Below are 17,852 nucleotides of genomic sequence, written 5' to 3' on the forward strand. Positions count from 1 at the left end.
TTTCGATGGCCATAATACCTTGATTTTTTTTCATTATTTTAGCGTAAATAACAAAAAAAAAATAAAACACAATCATTGAGTTGGGACAGCAAATTTGAATTCAATTGACACCCAAATGTAGGGTATATTAAGTTATTAACTGATCTTCTCTGTATTATTACTTTATCGCCACATACGACAATGAATATCATAACATATTACTTGGAAATTAACACTAATAATCTATTTGCACCGAAAATATCGGATTTAATCACGTTAGATTCAAATCCGATATCTCGATGTGGGTGCATTGATATTGAATTCAATGGGCCTGGAGTTGAGCTCACAACATAAAAAACTGTCCCAACATGGTATCTGTGTCCGCACATCCCATGATCTTACCATGAAACCGGCGAGAACGGTTTTGCAGAAGTGTATTAGAAACATATCCGTAATTGTACATTTTTTTAATGGAAAGATATTCCCAACGCACGTATGCAAAGGACTATGAGGACGGTCCTGCCAGTACCAATTCCGATTTCCAAACGGGGATTCATCATAAGACTGGGACCCAACATATAATAGCCCTATGCACACCCACATTCCACAGTCCCCAAATTTGGATTTTGGAACCCTATCTGTGTAGCCCAAGAACAAATAATACAGATTTTTTCACCATAGAGCATCCATATTTTCAATATCACACACAATGAAAGCAAAGGATTGATAGATTGAGTTCAGACATCAGAGAAAGAAAGTGAGAACACTCAGAACGAACATCCAATAAAACTATAGAGGGTCGCATTCATTAACTTACATCATCATCAGCAGACGGACAGCTCAAATACACCAGACCAGACATCACAATTAGAGACGGGGCCTTCTCAAAAACTGTAACTGCATCATCCACACCAATACAGCATCAGCTGCTGCTTTCGTGCCCTTTTTACAGTAATATGAAGGTCTTCAATTCAAAAGCTCCAACCATCATCCATCTATCAATCCAAAATGAAAATTCTTCCATAGAATAGAATCCACTTGAAAAAGTAAAATTTTCGGGCATTATCTACCATCCTACCTAAAAACGGGTCCTGCATTTGAAAACAGAAACAAAAAAATTGAATCACTCTAAGTTAATGTCAGAAAGTGATACAGAGCACAGAAAGAAAATTCATGGAAATTTACCTGCAGATGTGGGATTATCTTCTCTATGAGAGAAAGAGAGAGAAGAGAGAAGAGAGAAGAAGAACAAAAGGGTAAAAAAAATAGCATATGAGACCCTTTTTTGTAAGTTCAAAAATTCTCTCTCTTCCATTCAATAGATTCTTCGATGGACCGTCTCAGACTCCAAATAACGCCTGTATGACTCCTGCCTCTGCAGTCTGAACATCTCAATGAACGCTTCAACTCGCCGATTCAAATCGTCATGACTCATTAATACCTCCCTCCTCAGTCCCCCACTCCTCCGCGAAGAATCCGACCCAGACGAAGCGGATGACGCTGACGACGCAGTGTCATTGAACGTCTCTGACTTCCTTAGCTGCCGTCCACCAGTCGTCGTCACCGTTGATTCCGACTCTGCTCCGACCACCACTCGAGGTGGCGTGTCCCACGTGTCACTCTTTCTCAACTGTCGTGCAGTCGGATTCCGTCTGTCTGCGATCGATTTCCACGTTGCATCCAACGTGTCGTTCTCCTCCCGTTTTGCCTCGCTCCCTATACTTCTCACCTTCTTCTCCACCGTCGCCTTCACAACGCGCCCTGGATGTCCCAAAGGCTTTGACTCCGTCGCAGTGTTTCTGGCGGTTTTCAGGTAGGTCCCCGTTCTTTTTACAATGGCGGAAGAGGCCGAGGAGTTCAGCCCCGATTTCCCGTCAGAATCGGTCACACAGGACACATCCGACCAACCCCCCGGTGATGACTCACCGGATTTTTCAACAAAAACCATTCTTTTCTCGTCTGGCTCCACTTGCATTTCTTCCATTTCGTTAATCTCCAACCAAACTCCTTGCGAAGCCTTCCGCCTCTGCTTCTCCGGTCTACTCTCAGCTTCTTCACTTCCGCTCTTGTCCAAGAGCTTCTGTTGGAAGTTAGACAAAGCTGCAATGACTATGATTATAAAATTGAAAACGACAAAGAGATAAGGACGAGCCAGCCATCTCTGGAACGAGATCCATAGACGAGGGAGCGAAGAGATGAAGAGATTGACGGAGTAGGGGATCGCACGCTTCAACAAAAGAGCGGTCGAAACAATCCCAAAAAGCAGGAAGCCCAGTTTCACGGTCCAGATCGCCGTATGGAACCTGTTTTTGGCCGACGAGTAATGAAATGAGTAGGCCATTGCTTCACAAACCGAAGACCGTAAAAGAGTATTTCTGGAGTGAAACCCTAGATATTGATCAGATTCTAACACGAATAGAATTAGAAAAGAACTAGTTCTATTTCCAAGCCATTGCTTCCTTGATCCCGAACAGCATCTAAAACAGCCATTACTGAAGCAAAAACCCTAACATTTAAAAACCAGAAAAGAAATAGAGAAGAACAAAAACTACAGCTAGAGAGAGATTGTACGCAGAGAACGCTAGAAGGAAACCTGAGCCTTAAAAAGTTTCATGAGTGCAAGATCTGAAGCTTCACAAATCAACGAAAGCAGGATAGGATTTAAAGGAGATAGAACGAAAAGAAGGAGAGAGACAGAGACGAAGGGGGGTGGGGAAGAACTCTTGATCTTCTACTTGGCTATCTTTTTTTATCTGAAAATGTTACAGCTCACTCGGAAGCGGACATTAGAGATCGCTTTCAGAGACAGCGAAGCCGTGAGACCGGAACCCAGAGAGTTCAGATTCTCTGTCGTGGAGAAAAGGCGAGTTGCAGAGACGCCATTGTCGGAGATTTGAAGCTTTGTTGGTTGCAGAGCCGGCAAAAACAAAGACGGTTCGAAATCGGGGCGCCTTATGTAGGGGACACGCTTAAACCTCTTGCAGCTTTGGACGGGCATCAAGGATCCCTTACCGTCCGATGCATAGGAACAGCTTGACAGATAAGGGACAATGGATTTATTGCAATTTTAGGTGTTTACAAAAGGGTGCGTCCGCTGCCCAGTTTTATCAAAATTTGGACGTGCCGTTATCAGCCCCCTCTACAAAATTGTAAACCTAACCCTACAGTGCAATAATACATTTAATGACTACTTCACCCTTGAATTTCAAATTTAGTACAGTTAAGTCTTGTACGGTTAGGGGGCCGAGACAAAAGACTGAGTGAAATACGACAGACACCATTTTCGTCTAGAATATACATATGCCACCGTGTATATAACGAAAGCGGATTTTCTAGATTTCGAATTACATCCGATTCTTAATTACTGTGTATAATAAATTGGTGAATGTGGATTGGTTCATGATTAATTCATATAACAACACAGTTCATATTAGTTCATACTTATATTGTCATATTTTGTAGGCGTAGTGTGATCAGTCCATATCATACTTTTTAATTTTATGTATCTTATATATTTATGAATAATCTATACTAACATTTTAAAAAAATGATTTAAAAATTGAATCGTTCTGACCACCAGTTTCGAGGTTGATAGTCCGGTCGTCTGATTCAAACGGATGGCCTGTTCTAACAAACAAATTAAAAAAATAAAAAATGATAAAAAATCAGTGAATGGGTCGACAGTTTGATCGCTATGGTCAATGGGTTATTGACTTTTTCAACGGTTTTTGACCAAAAATCGAGTTTAGGATAAAATGGAACCGCTTGCCTGGACGGTTTCCGGGTAGAACGGTCCGACTTTCCGGGTCAATGGCGGTTCGAAAACCTTGATCTACACAGTTAATCATAAATATCTAATTTTTGCATTTTCTATGATAAATATATTAGAAAATGCATCAATAAATTAATATTAACAAATAAATATTAATTTTTTTATAAAAACAATAGTAAAATAAATAAAATTTCAAAAAATATATTTTACATATTTAAAATATAAGCTTATTGATAAAAAATTAAAATAAAAAAACTAAAAAATTAAGTAAAATAAATAATATTTTATTGACAAAAATATTAAAATGTGAAACAAACAATAGAGTAGCCTTTCAAGGAAAGTGTGAAGTAGAGGATAAAAAATCAAGTTTGGACAGTCCCTAACCACGAGATTTTACTGTAGATGAGAAATTGGGGTGTGAAGGGGACTTGTCCACACTATATTAGGGTATAGACAAAACCGGTCCCATCCACTCCCAGCAAAATGCAACCAAATTACAAAGTTCCAAACACTGCCTAAAGGATTTCAAAATGACCACCAACTTGGACGCGCATAAAAGATTGAGTGTTGAATTGACAGAGTATTGATACCTCGACATGCAAAAGCATAAATAAACGAGAAAAGAAGTCATATCTAATATACGGTTCTCAGTGGCTAGAGTTGCTCATGGGCCGGGCCGGGCCGGGCCGGATTTGGGTAGGGCTCTTGCCTCTTTATAAATAGAAAATGACAGCCCGAGTAAAACCCGACTGGTTAGCGGACTTAGATTTTGAATTCGAGCTCAGCCTTGCATAAACTCCAAAGCCGGATCTTGACAGATATTTTATATTATATTAATTATATATTATATATTTTATAATATTCTATATATTATAATACATAATATTTTTTGCTTATAGTTTTATTATTATATAATATATTATATATTATTAATATATGATGAATCAATTTTTTGTGAAGTATTAATTTTTCGTGCTAAGTACCTCATTATTTGGTCCGCTTCCAAGTGACCGATGACTCAGAGGCCGAAGTGAACTTTTGCTGGATGAGGACCTGGATGCCAAGTTGACCAGGCCGAGATGGGGGCAGATTAGGTGCCGATTTAACTGGGCCGAGCTGGGCAGGTTAGGTGCTGAACTGATTGAGCCGAGCTAGGCAGGTTAAGTGACGAGCTGACTGGGCCGAGCTAGGCAGGTTAGGTGATGAGCTAACCAGAGTGTCGAGCTACCTATTAGGTGCCGAGCTGCCCATTAGTTGTCGAGCTGACCAGAATGCTGAGTTGCCTATTAGGAGCCGAGCTGACTAGAGTGTCGAGCTGGATTGATTGTTGAACTTCTAGAGACCTGCGAGGAACCGATGTCAGAGGACCCAAAGTGGATAACCCGGCGAGGTCACTCCAATGCTTAAGTCATTATTCTCATAGTATACTGCGAGTTAAAAATCACAAAGTATGAGAGGTAGAATATGCTTACTTGCCCCCTATGTCATTAGGGTTGGTGTCTTTATATAGGCATTGTTTGGCGTGGGCTTCACGCACCGCATCTGAGATTTCTACGAGGTCGTCTAAGTGGTCCAAGATTCCCGAAGGTAACTGCCATGCATGTTGACCACCCTCCGGATCGTTCGGCATGTGGGCCAACTTCCAAGGATCATGGGAGTGTTAGGATATGCATGCCGAATTCGTCGGCGAGCACGTCTCGCAGGTAGCCAGGTTCGCAACTGTGCTAGGCCGCCAGGTGGGACACCGTCAACTTGGCTAAGGCAAGTTGTTGCCTAAATGGTTCTAGGTGTCACCTAGTTGTTCTGAGGTGTCATGTGTCGCAATATCATTGGAGGGCCAAATCCGCCCTCATCAATATATATTATATTTTTATTATATATAATATGATTGAGTCAAACTCAAGCTTAGGCCAAACTTAATTGGGAAAACCCGAGCTTGGCTCAAAAAATAGTTAGACCCAATGTTTAGAACTCAAACCTGTGGTCTTAAAACTTTATCCAAACCCAATTTAGAACGGATTAGGCCGGACCAGCCTGTCAGGCTATCGACCATGAACAAAGTATATCATTGGCAAACAACAATTGCTACGACAGTGTCATACTTCTATGCTGAACAATTGAAGTAACAAAATCAAAGCCTTGTTACACCCCACCTTGAATTAGATGAAGTGATGATATCTTTGGTGCTACCATAAATCCGCAATACATCAAGCACCTTGACGGTTCTAGCCTTGTTCTACGATACTATTATAGCAAAAGTGAGCTCTGTCGATGGGTATATAAGCTGCATTTAGCATTCCTTATTTTAAGGACTTATTTCTTTTTTTGCAGTAAAAAATTCAGAATTCCTAGAGGCATTTTAAGATAAGTCCTTAAATGAGGAAGTACGTCAAATGCAGCAAAAATTTATTTAAGGATAACACTTGATCACATTATACTCAATTGCTTTTGCTTTTGAGGGTCAGCCTTAAAAAATAGGGGTTTTTATAGATAATTCCGGGTAGGGGGACCAATAACAACACAAAGGGGATATTGTAGTATAGGTGGGGGTTTGGGACAATACATTCGAAATAACAATAAAACATTGGCAGGGATAATACATCATAAATTTTCCTATAAAATATTTAACTAAAGCAAATAAGAGAGTAAAGCTTCATGCATAAAGTTTGTTCTAAATACCACCTTTTGGTGTTGTTTCACCAAGGCCTCAGTCGATTTTGGGTAAGTTATTTACCTGGGTAAATCCAGTTACCTGGGTAAGTTTTTCCTGGGAAATACTTATCAGGGTACTTACATTTACCCATGTTCTTTTCTTTCTCATGTAAATAAGGCAATGGCTATTTTATTCATAAAAATCCATGATTAAAAAGGGCACTTTTGTCTCATTCAAGTGTTGGCAACTTTTCCCCTAGGTGGGAAAGTTATTTACCCACCTAGGAGATGGGTATCACTTACCTAGGAAAATAAACTTTCCATAGTCTGCACATAAATCTGAAAAAAGAACGGTGAATGGGAACCAAAATCCCATTGATCAACATTCTCCCTTGTCAAAATCCAAAAAAAGAACGCCCCCAAAGGATAGATAAAATAGCGTTGGCTATTAATGAGGGGTAATTTGATCCTTCAATGATATGATGACACATGGCATTGTAGAATAACAGAATGACACCTCGGCACCACATAAGCAAACCGTAAGAGCACTTCAGGCACTTTGTAAAATGCATTAGTAACCTCGGCACCACCCTGTTAAGCCGAACTGTGAACAGGTAGGCAAGACCTTAGGTCAGCTTAAGAGGCGACATGCTTCCACCAATCTGACATGTTTCCAGTTAGCGACCTACCTAATGTGCCGAGTGACCTCCCCCTTAAGTGGGCTATTGCCTCCGAATTCCCCGGGATCATGATGCCAAATAGGAAGAATTGGTTATGACCCCGCCTGCTTCGGGCGAGGTTGCATAGACATTACCTGCTTACACGGAGTCCATTTCTAGGCGTGAAACCACTTCCAAACCCGATGGACCGGAGATCCCGAGCATGTTTCGTGAGACTTACAGTGGCTCACCTATATAAGGGCCTAATCACTCTCACAAACTCTCTCTTGCTTTCTAACTATCAAAAAGCACTAGTTTGCTGACTTAAGCATCTGAGTGCTCGCACCAGGTAACGTAGCCTAAGTACTCTGATCTTCTCTCTTTCTTTACAGCTCGACCAAACAACCTACATAGTTCAACGCCTGAACTGTCCTCCAGCAAGAAGCTTTCAGATTGCACACCATCAACTACCGACATAAATACAAAGGGAGAAAAAGGTCTTATTATAAGACTCGTAAAAAGATGAAGGACTTTACAAGTGAAACCATCAATAAGGAGTTCATAAGAGATGAATACTATGCATTGCAATATCACATGGCCTACATATTTATTTGTTATTTTTGGGTGCAACTCAAGTGGATGGACCAAACTTAACCTTCAACCTAATCAACTTTAAAGGTGTAAACCTCGGGCTTGGTCTTGACCCGACCCAAATTTAATAAGCCTAAGTTCATCAACTTAGGCCCATCTCGAGCCTAACCCAATACAACTCAGGTTGAGCTCTAGGCTGAGTTGCGTTACTCATGCTTGGGCGAATTGGTTCGATTTAAAAGAATTTATGCTTATATTTTTTATATAAACAACTTTGATTGGGCTTTATGGCCTTTTTTTTGGTAGAAACGTTATGGTTCAATTTTTAATTGAAAATATGAACAAGTTTCACTTACAAATTCATATATGCATTAAGTACAAAAAAGTATATATTATTGTATAAATAATGAAATATAATTCTTATGTATTTTTGCATTTGTCCCAATAGGCTCAGGCTGGATCAAGCCTAGGTTGGGTTAGGCACTTAGGCCATGCATGAGTGAGGCTTGGGTTACCCTAGTTCAACGGGAGTTTAGATTAATCTCAAGTTTTTTTTCAACCAAATCCGGCTCACAAAACAAAAACGTAGGCCCAATCAATCAATGCAAGCAAGGTGCCAATCGATTGATTGGTAAGATCTCTTATTGGTTATAGTGGAGACTTGGGATTGAATATCGTTAGCACCAAATGGGTTTATGGGTTTGGGGACTGGGCTATTAGATCCATTTGGTTGTGTAACCCCATAGAGCAAAAGAAAAAAATGTAGAACCCAAATTGGATTCATGTTGGGCCCACCCAAGTTGTACCTCTAATGACATGACCCACTTTACTATAAAGGACCAAGTCTCGTTCCATTATTTCCATAACTTGCTATAGGCGTGTCGTTCAGTTCTATCGTAAACCTTTTTTTTTTGTTTCATATCTAGCTTGATAGTCATATATTATTATGCAATGTCATTTGTTTGTTTTTCCTTTTTTCGGAAATATATATAGCAACTTATGAGTAATCAATCAATGGAAAAGGGTTTTCTAGTTGTAGATTCCAATGATATTATACTAACAAAAAAGAGAGGGTTTTCTATCAACTTTAATTTTATGTTACATATAATATGGTACATAGTTTTGAAAAATACTTTGGGTGCATTAGTAACCACCAACTACTACATCAATTATCACATCACAACAAGTTGATAAAAAACAACCCTTTACCATGTCCGTGTTTAGTTGGCACGAGTTAATAAAATTACCAAATCAAAAAATAGATTGGGTATGGTTTTGCATCCATATATCTTGTCCAAACCTAGGATGGATTTGGATTTGGGTTTGGGTTTGGGACCTCTATCTATTTTATAAAGTTTTGGCAATTTATATTAGTTGTTATCTATTTATAATCAACAAGAAATCAGTAAAAGTGTGAGTGTTTTGTGGATTTTTTTTTTGGACTAAAATTATCCTTTATTTCTTTGTTTGAGAAAGGGTATAAAAGTCATTTATTATAATTTTAATGCCACCTTTAATGGCTAATATAATTGCCATATTTGTGTATTTGACCCATCTCTAAATGTAAGGGTTGAAAATGTAACTTCAATTATTACTTTCTACCTCATTTAATCCTCTCTCATTAAGTCTTATACTTAAGGTATTAAAACCAATTTTCTCTTATTAAATCTTACATTTTAAGTTTTTTTTTTCACTATAAATGCACTAATTAGATTTATGTCAATATTTTTAACAATATAAACTCATATATTTTAAAACTAACTCAAATTGATCAACCATCTAAATTAAATTGATCAACTTATGAAATCGTAGTTAGTTTACAAAAAATGTAGGAAAAACTAGACATATTTATGATATTTTTATTAATCAAATTAGAAAAATAAGTATAATAAACAATAATTATTTTTATTCATAATGAAAATGAAATACATAATTTAGAATTGACAACAAATAAAATATAAAAATTAATAATAAAAAATTCAACTTTGGGGTCAAATGTATTAACCTTTAATGTCATAAATAAATAATAAAAATTAATAAAATATAAAAATACATAAATTTTGCAAAAAAAAAAAACATTTAGGCACATGCATAATATCATGTATTTATCATATTAAACAAAAAGTAAATGTGACATATCGGAATTATGTTTAAACAAAAAAATACAAAAAAAAAATATAGAAAAAATTGAACACATATAATTCTATATTTACACTTCCATGAAAAATATGAATGAGATTGTAGAACTTTCTTTTGGATTTTAATTTGTAGGTCAATGGTTCAACCATCCATTTTGAGCAAGTCAAATCGGTAAGATGTAAAATATAATGTAACTTTTTATTTTGACCGTTAGATTAGGATTACATTGTTATGAGAAGGGAGTGTGAGACTTTGAGAAGGAGGTGGCTGGGTAAAGCTGAGAAGTTAAAAAAAGAAGAAGAAAAAATAAGAAAAATAAGAGAAAGAAGAGTCGCCGGAGGTGGTTGTCACCATGTTCACCAATCATTCTTGCATAACTATTTTGCTTTTGAGAAGAAGAAGAAGAAGAAGAAGCCATAGGCGGCTATCTCCATGTTCATCACCATTGTTGCTATAACACCGTTTGCACTCTTCTTACATTTCTCTAAATTTTTCTCAAATCCCATATCATTTGCTTAATTAGTTACTTGGTGTATCTCAAATTTTAAAATAAAATCTATGTTTAATCTCTCACCTCTTGCATCGATTTTTTGATTTCTTCATTGGAGTTGCATTTTTTTTTGTTGATATTACAACTTAAAAATAAACATAGAAATGAGAAAACTCAAAATTAAAATAGAAAAACTAAAAATCCTAACTAATTTTGACCATTGGGATAATTGAACAAGATTATGAGATATGAAAGTTTTTTCTTTCATTTTTTATTTTCTAAATAATAATTTAAAATAAATAAAAAAGTGGAATTAGTTTGAAAGCAATACGAGAACCGTTAATCGGGTCGAACATTTCAAAAGTTAAACTGCCTCTGACCATTTCAACAACTTTTTGTAAAATAGTGGTTCAGGGCCAAAATGGAACCAATGGCTTGACCAGTTCCCCGGCCAAAATGGTTCGATTGTTCAGTTTGGTCCGATTTTTAAAGTACTGACTAAAACGCCCATTTTTTAATTTAGTCCCTATTTAATTGTAATTGAATTATTACTTTTTACCTCATTCCCTATTTTAATCTTTCATTTTTTTTATAAATGAACAAAATGAAAAAGATACAACAAATTGATAAAACACTACAAAAAGAAGAGTTTAGCCAAACAGGTAGGCATGTCAAAATACTCGAACTTCACAATTTGATATGATTACCACATATTTGGATGAATTGTTTATGTAATCAGATTTGAATTTTACAATTTGCATCTGATTAATAATAAAAAATAAAAATAGATAAAGTTTATAGAAAATCTTAGATATATTATTACTATTATTATCGTCATCTAGAATCACCATGTATAAAGTACATGCACACTTAATAGTAAAAATAAAAGGATCTTAATTCATTAGAATTTAAAGATTAAAATATTTGAACAATTATAAGTATTGGCATTACATAGTACTATTAATACATTCTGATTTGACTTTTGATGCCTGAACCTAACCAAAATATCTCCCTTGCATGATGGATTTCTTAGGAATGCCTCAATTTTTTGAAATGTCATAAATGATATTGCATTTCTAAGAAGTTAACAAATGGGTTATGCTCCTTACATCCTTTTTTTTTTGGTAAATATTTTCAATGAATCTAAAATTTTTGATAGGAAATAAGAGAGCAGCAAATAATATTAAGGAAAATTTATCATCGAGTTTCATAAAATTAAGAAATTTCTTTCAACCATCTCTTTCTCTTTTTATTTTCGAATTCTTGATCTATGTTTTTTATTTTCCAAATTTGATATACTTATGCAATGTTTGGGAGTGCTTAAGTTAAAAATAAGTGCTTATTTGAATAAGCACTTATTTGCATTTGGCACCCAACTTTTTAAAGTGCTTATTTTATATTGGCTGTTTGGTAGTCTTCTTCTCTAATAAGCACTTAAATAAGCATTTTTAACTATTTTTTCCCTTTATTTTCTTTCAAATTTTCAAAATATACCCTTTGAAAGAACTTTTATTAAATTACTTTTACGAAATGTAAAAGTACTTTTATAAAGTTCATTCATAAAAGTGCTTTTATAAAAGTATTTTCTTAAAAATGATTCACAAAAGTGTTTTTATAAAATTGCTTTTACAAAAATAATTTCAGAAAAATACTTTTATAAAAGTGCTTTCGTAAAAGTACTTTTATAAAATTCAATAGAGATAATTTTGGACGAAAAAATTGAATAAGTGCTTATCGTATAATCACTTAAAAAAGCAAAAAATTTGGACTTAAAAAATAAGCCATTATTTTTAAAATAAACACTTATTTTGAGCTTATTTCTCAAATATCAATAATTACTTAATAGCCCAAATAAATAAATATTTTTAATAAACATTTATTTTTAAATACTCCCAAACCGGATTTTTTAAAAAAAATGTAGGATAACGGTCATTATAAATGGAGAAGCTGGCAAGAACTTTGGTTCCTGCCTTGGGGAGCAGCGGCCACTGTTCCTTGTCACACCACACCGCTCCAAACGCGACGCGCTCTCTCCGGGTCTTTGAAAAAAGTATTGCTTTATTAGTGGTATGACGAAAATGTCCCCATCTAATGCAGTCAACCGAAGATTCACGAGGGCATTTTTGGGTGAACGAATTTTTGCACCTGGAATATCATATCCCTGCTCCTCAGTCCAGTGCTCCCTAAGGTGTACAGTGACAGGTGTGCCTCGATGACGATCCAAGACAGTGACTGTGGGACCCACAGTCCGTCCCATGTAGCACATCGGCGTTTGGTGGGGTCTGCTGCAAAATCTAGGGGTGATGGTTTCGAATACAATCAGCGGAATGCCGTATGGAGAGAGAGAGAGGTTTTTTGGTTGTGATGGTGGGTCATCTGATCCAAAGGTGGGGATGTGATGGAATCAATCTGAGATTGTAGGGTGCTTCTCAGGTGGGGGCCACTATGGGGAATTTATGCCGGGGCAAAAGTACATCTTCGTCCTTTTGATAGATTGGCCAAATTGGCATCGGTACCAAGATTTTTGCTCTTTGGCTTGTGTCAATTTGACTTTCCCTCCGGTCACGGTATGCAACAAGGGCTGATTGTAGTTTGTAGACCGTGCTCTGGCCGATCGATTGGAATACTTTGATTTGTAATTGAAAATACAAACCATTTTACTTCAATGTAGATAGAGTTATCAAAAACATATCTTTGCAATACAAACAGTTGGTTGAGATTTGTATTTATTTGTTTTATGATTTGCAGCATCATCCTTACCTTACATCATATAAAATTTTGTATTTTTTTGTCTCATTTATACTTATTAAAAAATACACATTTGGCTTTCCAAAAATTGATATAAAATCGGCAATATCTATGGTGCATCTGCTGCACCATATAGCAGAATACTGAATTGGTCGAAGTTGAACGTGATGATAAATAATCTTGTTAGACGTAAAAATATATTATAAAACGTGAATCAATGAAAAATAAATACAATTTTATCGTAGTAGATTTAAATCTGAATTTAACGTGCAGTTAATATTGATGAATACAATGTAGATGAATTTATAAAGCTCAGTTTGGAAGGAGTACAAATATAAATATGTAGAGTGCAAAACCTTGTATTGTGTATTATTTTATATGTATTTGTACTCCTTCTAAACTGAGCCTAAGGTTGTGTTTGGTTGCAATGCAAAAAAAAAAAAATTATACTAATGCAAAACCATGGCAGTGCAAATGATTTGAGTGAAAATTTTGCCTTATTTATGTTTCAAATCTTAGCTTATTTTGTTTGATTGCAGTACAAATGAAGTAAATTAAGACATGAAATAGAATAAAGTAAAATTCAAAACAAAATTAAACAAGAATTTGCATTTTTTACATTTGCACTCCCATACATTTGTACTGGTGAAAATAAATTTGCACTGCAGCCAAGCACAGCCTAAAGTTTTAGGAATATAAAATTTGCACCCCTTACCCCATAAAATGAAAATCACATTCTTTTACTTTCTATTTTATTTCTCCCAAACGATCAATCTTTTTGAGAAAAAAATAATAAACCAAAATATGCATTAATATAAATAAAGTTTGCATTACAAACAAATAGACACAGGGATGCATTCCATTTATTTAAAACAATCTTTTTATTTCTCGTTTCTTTTTAAAGTTTTTTTTTTTTTTTGATGGGTCCAACCGAAAGAAACACCCAAGAAAATATGGGCTCTGGGAATAACGTCGGAACATGGATCTACTGTATGCTTGTGGATTAGTCTATCTTTGTAATAAAAGCAGACAACAAAGCAACAGTTCTTGAGCATAATGTGGTCGTGACACATCTACAGTGGGCTGCGTTTACAATCTACTTACTCTCCTAGACCTATAACTACATGAGCCCTAGGCATGGGTTTACCAAGTTTTGAAAATGCACCATGATTGCTTTATTTCCCCCACTTGATTTGTAGTTTTCTTTCTTTGAGCTGAATGACTTGAGAAATCATTGAACTGAATCTTTGAGATCTTTTAGGCCATGTATTATTTATTTATTTTTGCTAAGACCATTTGATGGTCTCCATTCACCAAACCATTCCTAGCAAAGAGTAAACTATCGCACATTGGGTATCTCCATTTAAATCATAAAATTTATCAGCAGTTTTACAATGTTCAATTTGTAATCCATATATGGAAGATTTTTTTTACCCAAAAAAATTCAATCTGATCCAATAAATTAATCAATTGCTTGATTTAAATTTTTTGAATTCTTTGAAAAAATGATCTATTCCTTTGTATAGCAATCAAACTGCATGTTTTTGTTTAATAGAGCACCCATGGTTTTTAAAATCGACCCAGAGATCGAAACGGTCAAGGTCCGGTTACTGGTCAGCTTTGTTCTGACAAAAAGTAAAAAAATTAAAAAAAAAGAAAACCGGTCAAAACTGTTCAAACGGTTCGAATGGTTAACCGCTTGGGTCAGTGGTTTACTGACCCAAATCAATAGTTTTTATGGAAAATTCGGTTTTGGGGAAAATAGGAACCGGTCACCTGATCGATTCCCGATTTTTCTGGTCTGAACCGGTTTTGAAAACCATGAGATAACCTACTTGGAGTCGTCAATGCATAAATTCAGATGCAAAATAATTTTTTGACTAAGTATTTGGAATAGTGGGCGTTTATTCGCTAATGTTTGTACTTGATTTGTTTGTAAAATCGAGAAAAACAATAATAAACCCGTTTATTGACACTTAGTTACCACTAGACACCATTAGTCACAACATAAGCAAAACAGTGAATAAATACCTAGCCATTGGGGGAAGCGCTAAAATGAAGCTTCCCCCAATGGTAGGCGCACATAAATCAAGACTTGAGTTTGCAATTCTCTATATGTACGAATCTGCATAATAGGGAAATGCTGAAGTGATATGCCTTTGTGGCAGTGTTTATTCAATAAATTGTCGCCAACGGTTTCAAACACCATCTAAATTAGTTGAAATAATTATTCTAGAAGAGAAAATCTTGATATATGTATTTGGAACAAATAGTTAGAGCTTGTCATTTGGTAGAATGAAACTTAACTTGAAGTGATACAAATAGATAGGCAAAGGAAAACAGATATCAAAATAATTAATTAAAATAAAAAAAAAAAAACAAAAAAGAAGATGGTGGAAATATTTTTGATTTTTCTACACTTCAAGCCTAAAAAAGTAACATACTTGGAGTTTTGCACTTTGTACTACAACCAATAGAACCTTAGCCTACTTTCAGTTAAACCAGACACAAATTGATGTCATCACTTGTACCACAGGCATCACCAACACATAGTTACATCAAGAAGTTTCTTATGCAAGTTCATGATTCATCCTCCTTCCCAAATCCATCGTATAAAAGAATCCTGGTTTTGTTGATTTCACATGGGGTTTCATTCAAGGACAATTACTTATTTGTACTTGTACTCCTTTCCTCTTGTATTCAAAAAAGGGATAAGGAAAGAATGAAAATTTGAGTGAAAAGACAAATTAGGGGTACTCTATAGAACTGCCAATGGGTCGGATTTAGTTTGGGACAGGGTGGACCAGTCCCAAACTGATAAAGTGATAATTAATCGATTCCATAAGATAGACCTTGAAATCGAACCAATTATTATTGATTGGGTTAATCAGATCTGACCCGATTATACTTGGCATGATTATTTCTGATAATCTACTTGGTATGAGTATTTTAAACATTTTCATACCTCTTTTTAGAGTATTCTAAGAGAGAGAATCTACTTGGAGCTATATCAAAATTTTTTAAGGGAGGTGATTAAAATTACCAAATTTCAGAAAATATTCCAAACAACCATAAACTATTATGTATATTATAATTGGTATAGAAAGAACCATTGACTAACCATGAGCATGATGAGAGAGAACCCATTAGCTTTTCATGGTTTGAATTAATGAGAGCTATTTGAGCTTTCTCATTACATCATAACTCTTCGATGAGTCCGTGGGCAGTGACAGTTCTGCTGCGCCCCAGTAATGGCGTTTCCTGAAAATATAAAAAGATTTATGGTACAGAATGTTGGCCTCTCATAACTCATAACGCCACAGCCCTGCCACAGTAACAATAATAGATTTTTGTCTTCTTATACATTTTCTATTGTAGGCAATAGAGAGATTTGAATGTAGTCCATCAAAGCTTTCATCAGAGAGGAACTATCGATACCCTCCTTTCCCCAAGCCTCATCGGCTCTTTACCCTCCCATTTTTGTGAAAATCTTCCTACCCAGAAAAATCTGGTGAATGCCCCAAATTTTGACATCGGAGAACCTCCCAAAAGAAGTGGTTTAAGTTAGGTGTTCGGCGGAGGTTGGAATGGTTGAAAGCTTCCCTGAATAGAGGTTGAAAAAGCAAACTTGGGTCCCTCTAAGGCTCTAACCATGTCGTTTAGTCCTCTTCATTGAGCAATTTGGTCAAGCAAATCTATGAGAAAGAGCCAACCCAGAAAGCAACCTATCTAATTCAATTATTTTGGTTGGGATCTGTCAACCTGAATCCCTGATAAATGAATGGATGAATAAATAATAGGTCGGCGGGCTGCTTCAATATCTACCAGCAGTCCTAGTATGTGGAGGATGAAGATATGTGGCTTTTTGATAAAGCTAGCCAACTTCATCAATTGCATCGATATTTTAAAGATGGGGAGTAGCTCATGCCCTAGTGGCTCTATTATGTGGGGGTCCCAGTGCTTGTTTGAAGGGCTTTCAAAATCTTATCCCTTCAGCTGTGCTTCTTCTCTTTCTCAGTTTTTCTTCTTTTCTTCGAATGCAGATCTACTACCCACAAAAATGCCGCACTTACACGACCACACCTATGACCTACCCATAAGACACTGCAGCTGTATATGGAAAGCATTTTTCATATATACCATTCTTGTGAGTCTGGATCTGCTTATCAGAGAGCATTCCTCACACCCACTTCACAGTATGTGTTGACCGCACATCGAGAGCATCTCTTGTATTTTTATTTATTTTTAATCTTTTAAAAATAGATTCAGAACTAGAACCATTTTGGCCACCGGCTTTCGGGTTGATTGTTCGATCGCCTGGTTTGAATGGATGACCCATTTAAAAAAATAATTAAAATAGAAATGGCCAAAAACCATTGAACAGATTGAATGGATCGACTGTTCAACAACTTGAGTCAATGAATTATTAACCAATTCAATGATTTTTAACTAGGGACTGGATTTGGAATAAACGGAACTAGTTGCTTGAACGTTTCTGATCCAAAACAATCTGACCGTCCGAATCAACAACAATTCGAAAACATTATGTATTATTCATGGGAAAATGTTCCCAATGCATGATAGGATGTGACTCTAAGGTCGGTGTGAGAAACAGATTCCATTTTCATTCTTGTGAGTAATAGATTCAAGTTCTTTTTCGTTTTTTTTTTCCTTTTAATGAAAAGGAAAAAAAAAAGCATTATTTTACATGGGATATTTTAAATGGCCACATAAAAGGAGTTTAGGGCACACTATGCTTCATTTTGGCAGACCAATCAGATCATGCTTGGGGTGGAAGATTAGGGCATCCATTATTGAAAAA

The 17,852-nt window shown here is 35.9% G+C and overlaps 1 protein-coding gene across 1 annotated transcript; it reads right to left on the bottom strand.

The window, feature by feature from the left end:
* Positions 1-691: 691 nt before the first annotated feature.
* Positions 692-2,964, bottom strand: LOC104591969 (uncharacterized). Its single transcript, XM_010251127.3, has 2 exons — positions 1,165-2,964; positions 692-1,070 (listed from the first exon to the last, which is right to left on the bottom strand). The coding sequence occupies exon 1, from the start codon at positions 2,318-2,320 to the stop codon at positions 1,295-1,297; it is 1,026 nt and encodes a 341-aa protein (XP_010249429.1). The 5' UTR covers positions 2,321-2,964; the 3' UTR covers positions 692-1,070; positions 1,165-1,294.
* Positions 2,965-17,852: the final 14,888 nt, after the last annotated feature.

The sequence above is a fragment of the Nelumbo nucifera genome, chromosome 3 (assembly GCF_055504915.1).
Source record: "Nelumbo nucifera cultivar China Antique chromosome 3, China Antique-T2T, whole genome shotgun sequence".
In the NCBI taxonomy this organism is placed as follows: Eukaryota; Viridiplantae; Streptophyta; class Magnoliopsida; order Proteales; family Nelumbonaceae; genus Nelumbo; species Nelumbo nucifera.